The sequence below is a fragment of the Durio zibethinus genome, chromosome 16 (genome assembly GCF_047325235.1).
Source record: "Durio zibethinus cultivar Kanyao isolate XHJ-2024 chromosome 16, ASM4732523v1, whole genome shotgun sequence".
Taxonomy (NCBI): Eukaryota; Viridiplantae; Streptophyta; class Magnoliopsida; order Malvales; family Malvaceae; genus Durio; species Durio zibethinus.
In genome coordinates, this window is record NC_143177.1 from 5,742,226 (window position 1) to 5,751,148 (window position 8,923).

Sequence of the window (8,923 nt, forward strand, 5' to 3'; positions counted from 1 at the left end):
GAAGTTACCAGATCTATTGCTGACTGCCATAATCCTGAAAAACATTAGTAGCTATTCATACATCATTGAATCAATTCTTCTGAAAGACCCCGGAAAGTTCTTTTACAATGGACTACCCACCAGGCTGTAAAATTGTACCTGTATACTAGCAAAATACAGCAAAATAACAACAAACTGATGCTAGAATTTATGGCTGGCTGTACATATGATCTATTACGAAGAAGTCAAGAGATTTCTCCGTTTAAATCAGTTTTAGATAGCAACTTCCAACTTGTTATCCACTAAAAATTTACAAGAATGTTGCGAAATATCTTCTGGAATGCTGATGACCAAAGGTTCATTAAGCAGAACACAAGGTAGCCCGTTGTTTCACAAGCAATTCCTTTAGTTTCTTTACAAGCAGTGGGTTATCATGCATGTAGTCCAGGAATGACTTCCTCAAGCTATGCAACAACTCTCTATCATTGATGCCTGGGCTAACATTAAGCAGCTTTGTAAAGAGATTCTTCCATAGGTCAACATTCCAATATCTGAAAGCAATGGTGCAGACATTGTGGGAGTTAAGGCACTGGCACTGCCAACCAAGAAAAGGGATAGAAGGAAATATGGCTCCAGTTATGTGTGAATTTTTTATATTTTAAATTACACTTGCCGATGGATCAAAAGAAGTTAATTAAGAAATTGACACCTGAACTGAAGAACTAAAAAATTATCTATGAATATGCATTAATAAAAGAATAATACCGTTTAAAAGATGATTTTGGCAGATAAATGTAGCCATTGTCTGAGGCTTTTTTTTCAATCTCCATGTAAGCATTATGCAGCATCATATGGACAACAACACATAGGCCATATGTGTCCACCTAGTGAGAAATGAGACATCAGGGTAAAGGAATCATCCGATGAAATTAAAGACACCAATTTGCAATGGTTCAAGAAACAGAGACTTGCCTGGAAAGTCCATGGCTTTTTCTCTCGCATTTCAATACAACGAAACCCGGAAGTTCGACAATCACCTGTAAATTCTGTGTTGTCTGGAAATAGATGCATATCTATCCCCCTACCCCAGTCAACAAGGCAAAGACCCTGCTAAATAAAACTCATAAGTACGAATTCTAATTGTCAATTGTCAACCATAAAAATTCTAATTCTCTATGCAATTATTGTTAACCTGATCACTCCAATGGCCAGTTCGATCTTTAAACCCTTCTTCCGAGAGGTCATCCCTGCAAAATGTCAGAAATCTATGTATTACGTGCCAAACTCCAAAAATCACACTTGCATAAAAAGACTGATCAAATGTAATTCATATTATAATACAACTATGTTAACAATGATTCTCAAGTAAGCATTCAGACTTTATGCCAAGTTTTTGAATTATTTGAAAGGTGAAAAGCAGGAGTGCAGGAGTATCGCATAAATATCTTCATGACTTTTGTGAACAGTTACAGATGGCTTATACATTTGTGCGCTGGTCCACCTACATGTGATGCTAGTCCTACTTAATGCTTCTTAATAAATACAAGTGCAATGTCATTCCAATTTAATTATCAGGAGTGTAGTGTTTATTGTGGTTGAATTACAACTAAAAAGGTAGAAGCATAACAGTTCCTACATTGTCATTAGGGTAAGGATGGCAATGGATAGTAAACAATTGGGTACCCAACACTATCCAATTCGATTATGTCGGATTTGAATACCTACAAACAGACAAGTATTGGATTCGAATAGTAAGTTTATTATCCATGTTGGAATCAGGTAGCACGCCTTAGGTTTCTAATACCCAAACCTGTTTTAAGTTTTTAAGCAATCCTTATTCTTAAGAGCATTACCAAGGGGATCAATCTTACAATAAGTGTTGAAAAACACTTATATACAGCTAATTGTAATCTTGTAATCTATATATTTATATTTGTATCCTTAGAATTAAGGACAAAAAATTAGGATAAACAATCCCTCAATTATACAATCAGTTTTTTAAGAAGATTTAGTTTCATAATTTATCCACTAGTTAGTTGTATATAAACCTAAAATGCTTGTATAATTCTTTATGAGCAATTTTTTAATATACATTCAGTTTTATTCTTAGTTTTTCACAATTTTATTTTTTAGTTTTTTCACATGGTATTAGAGCTTTAGACTCTTCTTGGGAAGCAAAATTTTTAACCTTACTTCTTTCAGTTCAAAGAAAGATATCACTACCACCCAATTTAAGGAAGTGTCAAAAGGAAAAATCACCAAAGTACTACAAATGTCTCAAAAACAAGGAGAGTTGGACAAATAAAAGATTGAGAAGCTAAAAAGCCTATTGAAAACCCAAGAAAAGCCTACTAAGGTATGTTCCTTGGGTAAGATCTCTAATTCAAGTAAATCTTCTAGTTCTCATTGATTAAATATCTCGGTTAAATCTATTACGAGTTCGTGGGTCATTGACTCAGAAGCCACAAACCATATGATACATTCTTCCCAAAAGTTTAGTACATATACCTGTGTCCTAATAATAAAAAAATTATTGTTGCAAATGATTCATTTACTATAGCAGCAAGATTAGGAAATATTCAAATTAATCCCTCATTTGTTTTTAAAAATATTCTTCATGTTCCTAGATTGTCTACTAATTTGATATCTATACAAAAACTTACTAGAGCTATGAACTGCAAAGTGACTTTTTATCTCTCTTATTGTGAATTTCAGGATTAGAGTTCGGGGAAAAAGATTAGACTTGCTAAGGAGAAGGATTGACTATACTATCTTGAGACATCAAACAACAGAAGTAATATCAAGAATAGTTTACCTTTATCATTTCTTTCTAAAAAATCTCCCAATAAAAATAAAATCTAGCTTTATCATTTTCGTCTTAGACATCCTTCTTTTGGAACTTTGAAAAACATGTTTCCTTCTTTGTTCAAAGGATTAAATGCCAAAAATTTTCATTGTGATGTTTGTGAACTTGCAAAGCATAGATGTGTATCTTTTCCAGTTAGCAATAAAAGAAGTTATACTCCTTTTTACTTTATTTATAGTGACATATGAGGTACCCCTACAATTCCTAATATTTCAACTGCAAGGTGGTTTGTTTCTTTCATAGATGATTGTACCAGGGTCTCTTGGATATTTTTACTTAAATGAAAATCAGATGTGAATAGTGTGTTTTTAAGCTTCCAAAACATGATCCAGAATCCATTTGGAGTGAATTATTAGGAAACTTATGAAGTGGATTATCAGGAAACTTTTGCTCCAATTGCCAAGATGAATACAGTTAGGATTTTGTTATCATTGGCTGCAAATTACAAATGGCAACTTCAACAATTTGATGTAAAGAATGCTTTCTACATGGTGATTTGGATGAAAAAATATATATGAAAGTTTCACCGGGATTTGGAGGTCATCTAGAAGCAAAAAAAGTATGCAAGCTTAAAAAGTCTTTATATGGCCTTAAACAGTCTCCTAAGGCTTGGTTCAGGAGATTTGCCAAAGTGATGCTAGCAATGAGATATAAGCAGAGTCAAGAAGATCACACATTGTTTATCAAGCATTCTGATTCAAGGAGAGTCACAGTTCTATTAGTGTATGTTGATGATATAATTGTAACTGGAGATGATGAAAAAAAGAGAGAATTTCTAAAACAGTATTTGGTTAGAGAATTTGAGATAAAAACTAGGCAGATTGAAGTACTTCCTAAGAATTGAAGTAGCTCACTCATGGCATGGTATTTTCATCTCACAACAAAAATATGTGATAGATCTTCTTAAAGAAACTAGGAAGCTCACATGTAAACCTACAGATACCCCTATAGATCCTAATCATAAACTTGGAGAAGCTAATGAAGATGTTGTTGTAGATAGAGAGATGTACCAAAGATTAATTGAAAGACATATTTATCTCTCACATACTAGACCTGATATAGCATATGTTATGAGTGTGATAAGTCAATTTATGCATAGTCCTAAAAAAGTGCACCTACAGGCTATCTATCATGTATTGTACTATTTGAAGGCCAATCTTGGGAAATGTATCTTATTTAAAAGAAATTCAAGGTTGGTTCTAGAGGCATATACAGATATTGATTATGCAGGTTCAATAACTGATAAAATATCTATCTCAAGCAACTACACTTTTCTAGGTGGTAATTTTGTGACTTAGAGGAGTTAAAACCAGAATGTGATGGCAAGATTAAGTGCTATAGCAAAATTCAGAGCAGTGGCTCAAGGAATTTGTAAACTACTATGGTTAAAGATTATCCTAGAAGACTTAAAGATCAAGTGAGATGGACCGATGAGACTCTACTATGATAACAAGTCTACAATAAGCATTGCACACAATCCTGTGCAACACGATAGAACAAAACACATTGAAGTAGACCGGCATTTCATAAAAGAGAAACTAGATAGTAAGTTGATTTGTCCATCGTATATATCAACCAAGGGTCAACTTGCAGATGTGTTGACTAAAGGTCTCAGCAGTGCAACATTTCAAAAAATTATTTTCAAGCTGGGAATAAAAAGCACTTATTTTCTAGCTTGAGGGAGAGTGTGGGTAAACACTTATTTACAGCTGATTGTAATCTTGTAATCTATATATTTATATTTGTATCCCTAGAATTAAGGAAAAAAAATTAGGATAAATAATCCATTAATTATAGGATCAGTTTTTTAGGAAGATTTAATTTCTTAGTTTACTCACTAGTTAGTTATATACAAACCTAAGATGCTTGAATAATTCTTTATGAGCAATTTTTTAATATACATTCAGTTTTATTCTTAATTTTCCACACAATTTTATTTTTTAATTTTTTCATAATAAGTAATAATGTGCTTCAAAAATATCCTAATATCATTACTTAAAAGTTTAATTATTGTGTGAAATAAAATACAATAATAAATTTTTTATTAAAAAATAATAATAATTATAGGGTATTTTAATGGATTCAGATATTTAATGTGTATTGCTTATTTAATTCGATTAGGGTTCGAATAGTGATAGTCAAATTTAATCGGATAATTAATGGATTTAGATGTCATGAAAATTAATAGGATTAGATAAGGATGCCTCAAAAATAGCAAGTATCAGACCTGTTGCCATTCCTATATTAGGGTCATTAGTGCTCCTTCTATGAAATTCATTATTATATTTCTTTTTCATGTTTGGTAATTAACATATTAAGTACCATGCTACAGTTATATGAAAGTCATACGAAACATACAGTCTATGATCTATAGTGGTGAAATAAAAGACACTTACTTCGAATAGCGAATGAGAAGATTATCAGGCTTGAAATCACCATGAATGATGCCAACACCATGCAAAGTTTCCAACATGTAAAGCATCTCTGTAGTGTAAAAAATACACAATACCTCTTCCATGGCCTTGCCAGTAACCACATAAGAATTAATGGCATCCTGCACAAAGCAAGAGCAAATATTACAGAAGGCACTTTTTCCCTTCACTTATATTTGGTTGGAGCTGTGGAAGGGGGATAAACCTACCTGAAGTGTCCCATGAGATAGATAGTCACATATGAGTATGCTACAGTCGGAATAGATATGCATTTTATGAGCAAAACCGAAGCTTGATCTCTGATACAAAGAAAAAAAAATAACAAAAGCTCATTGGACCAGAATACACTGATAATGATGTAAAATTATAAGAACCTAGAAATATTAATACCTGTCTGTCTGAGATGCGTTCATCAAGTTGACGGTACATGTAGAATTCCCAAGGGAAAGCAGGCTTTTGTATCTGCAAAAGGATTTTGTAATGTTAGGACAGAGTCCAATACGTGATACAGTGATCTTTATCAAAAGGAGGAGATGAAGGATAACAGTAACCTTTAATGCAACAACATCATGAGGATTGCTATCAATGCATGCTTTAAATACTTGAGCAAACCCACCCTGACCAGCACACCCCTTGATCTGATACTTCTTTCCTCCTTTTGAAAATAAATGCAATAAAAGAAACAAGTTTAGTTCCCTATAATGAATTTGTACGTCTCTAAAAACTTTGGGATTCATAGGAAAAAGAATGGTAGCTTCTTAATACAATTCTTGGCTCTCTCAACTCATGAAATATTGTAAAGAGTGTTGTCAATTAAGAAAAGAGAAAGCATCAGTATCTCCATTGAACTCAAAAATCAAGCACACTGTAGAATGAATAGGCTAAAGACTAATCCATAAAATTGGTGAACCAAAGAAAAGGGGAAATAAGTTGCCTGCAAATGTAGTTACTTCATGAAGGTGTTAAGCAAAGCCACATATTATTGCTGGCAGCAAATTTTGATCTCATAGTTTACTTCTGAACCTCATCCTTGCCTTTAAATCTCTCGAATTATTAAAGTAGATCTGGTATATTTCTAAAATTTGGCTAGAAAACTCTCACATAATCACACAATGGTTTCAAAGCATCGGGCTAGAATCATATTGCAGAATCACAAAAATTACCAATCTCAATAATTTTATTCCTTGACGATTTCTTCAACAAAGATAAGGCCACTTTTCCAGAGTAAACTTTCTTACTCAGGTGGTATCCCTGAAATAAATGTCAAAAGACTATAATAAGACTAACCAGGAATAAGACTGAAAAGTGGAGAAACATGCATAACAATATAAGCAAAATGTCTCACATCATAGTTTGTAATTTGAGGATGTATCTTCTTTGAAAGCTCTTCCATGGTGAAGGTGGACCATGGATTAATAAATTTTTTGCCAAACTCATCTTGTTCGCCTCTGTCAATCTGCTGAGCATGTATGTTAACAAGTTAGGCATTTGTAAAAATGGTAAAAAAGAAATAGCTGATGCTGAGGCCTTAGGCATTCATTTAGAAAAGAGTCAAAAGACTGAACACCAAAATTTGAATCCACGAAACTTCAAATTCCCGTACATATGGGGAACATTCTTTGGCATTAGCCTGATATTTACACAAAAGTTCACGAGGTGAGGCATAATAAAATCTCATCATGATATTTAAGATGTTTAGAAATTAACAAAGAGATTTCAACTTGTGCACCCCACTTTATATGCACGCATGCATTCACAATCATATCCAATGTGCTTGGAATATATATTCAGGGAAAATGTTTAGAAACCTCATGATTTTCTTTTGCTGGTTAAGCTTCAATTACCTTCCCAAATGAGGAAGTGTTAAGCCTTTCAGACATTCTTTTAACAAATAAGGATTGTGCCCCCTTCAGCTTCTCAAGCGGCTCAGCTTTCCTATTCTCCAAACATAATAAAAGTATCAAAACATAAAAGATGAATCCCAATAAGCAAAAACTTAAAAAAAAAAAAAAAAAAAACCTTGAAATGCCAATCTGGTAAACCATGTGTGCTTCCTTCCACTTCCCCTTGGCTTCAAGGAAATATGCATACCATTCATAAAGTAGAGAATGTCCAATACATATCTCATTCTCCTCCATTTCTCTAAAAATGCTTTCGAAATCTTTACTGCCTTCCAACTGAAAAAACCACAAAATGGAGTTAATGCAACATTTAAACCCCCGATGAAATTCTCCATCCAAGGTACCAAATCCACTGAAAATTTGAAGCATTACTTGTAAGTGCGTAAAAACTCTTAAATGTAAGAGCAAAATTCAAGAAATGTTCAAATGCAAGAGCAATAACTCAGTTAACCCACTTAAGTTAGCTGAATAATACCCACTGCAAACATTATTCCATAAATTGAGGAAAATTCCATTTCTCTCTCTCTCTCTCTCTCTCTCTCTCTCTCTCTCTCTCTCTCTCTCTCTCTATAAAGGCATATAAGCTCAATCATTTAAAAGTATACAAAACGTGAAAAATCAAATCAATCCCTTCATATAGTTGACCACCAACCTCAATCAATTATAGCAACATCCCGCAAAAAACCCCAATCCAAGCTACATTTTAAAATTTCCAAAAGCAAAAGCAAACCGCAAGAGCAAGTAGATATATAATTACATAAATGAACCAAATCTTGAGAAATCTAAGGTCGTTTCGGTACTGGGCAATGTGCTTGAAAGTGGAGATACAATCTGATAAAAGCTTATCGAGATCTGCATCAGTGCGGTTCCCTGAGTACCATTCGTCTAATGCCTTCTTGATCGACCTGGATTTGCAATAAGTTAGGAAAGAAAAAAGTAATTCATAGCAAACAATTTATAGAACTTTAAGAAAACGAAGGAGAGAAGAATACAGGAGCCATGGGAAGAGAGGGTCGTGAGCAGAGGAGGAATCGTTCGACTCTGTCAGAGTAACATCCATAGATTTTTTTTTTTTTTCTCCACTTCTTTCTCAGTATGGAAACGACGGAGGATTAAAATGAGAGGGAAATCTTTGCTTTTCAAATTCAGCGCCAGTGGGCCCCATTTTTTTTTGAAGAATTATTTTTAAAAAATATTATTTGATCCACGTTAAAATTAAATGAAGTTAGTGAGTTAACGCGCATTTTGTGTCGAGTATTTTAATTTAAGTTGGTATAATTTTAGAGATTATTTTATTTTTTTAATTAAATAAAAATTTTGTATATGTTGCGAAGTTTTTATTGTAAAAAAAGTGAAAAATATTTTCAAAAATAGTTAAGACTTTTATAATATAAGAATAGCAATAATTTTGCACATACTATTATATATGTAGAAATATAAATCTAAACTTATAATACGTTTTTTATGAAATAAAATATTAAAATTTTTGAATCAAAACGAATAATATTTAATATATTAGATACAAGTCTCTACATATAATATAAAAAAAGTGATAACTCTGCACATGCTATTACATATGGATCATACAAAAAAGTTCAAGAGCTTTACAATGGTAACATCTAACATTATTAGTTGGAATATGTCTGATCTCTTTCATAATGTCATTGTCAAAATATTCTAGTTGGTTAGAAGGAGAGTGTTAGTGTTGCTTCTAATATATACTTTACTGATTTATTATATCTTTT

General features: G+C 32.8%; 1 protein-coding gene across 1 annotated transcript; it reads right to left on the reverse strand.

The window, feature by feature from the left end:
* On the reverse strand, positions 1 to 8,279 carry LOC111298482 (mitotic checkpoint serine/threonine-protein kinase BUB1). Its single transcript, XM_022893196.2, has 14 exons — positions 8,171 to 8,279; positions 7,936 to 8,083; positions 7,297 to 7,454; positions 7,122 to 7,212; positions 6,623 to 6,733; positions 6,441 to 6,528; positions 5,829 to 5,932; positions 5,668 to 5,739; positions 5,487 to 5,576; positions 5,242 to 5,399; positions 1,172 to 1,226; positions 952 to 1,086; positions 745 to 863; positions 1 to 530 (listed from the first exon to the last, which is right to left on the reverse strand). The coding sequence occupies exons 1-14, from the start codon at positions 8,236 to 8,238 to the stop codon at positions 341 to 343; spliced, it is 1,587 nt and encodes a 528-aa protein (XP_022748931.2). The 5' UTR covers positions 8,239 to 8,279; the 3' UTR covers positions 1 to 340.
* Positions 8,280 to 8,923: the final 644 nt, after the last annotated feature.

Bases quoted from the DNA above. Each gene is read 5' to 3' on its own strand.
- LOC111298482 (XM_022893196.2), bottom strand. From the start codon at position 8,238: ATGGATGTTACTCTGACAGAGTCGAACGATTCCTCCTCTGCTCACGAC. The intron at 1,227-5,241 runs GTAAGTGTCTTT...GACATTTTGCAG, and splicing joins CTTCTCATTCGCTATTCGAA to GGATGACCTCTCGGAAGAAG. The intron at 864-951 runs GCAAGTCTCTGT...ATTTCTCACTAG, and splicing joins AAAAGCCATGGACTTTCCAG to GTGGACACATATGGCCTATG.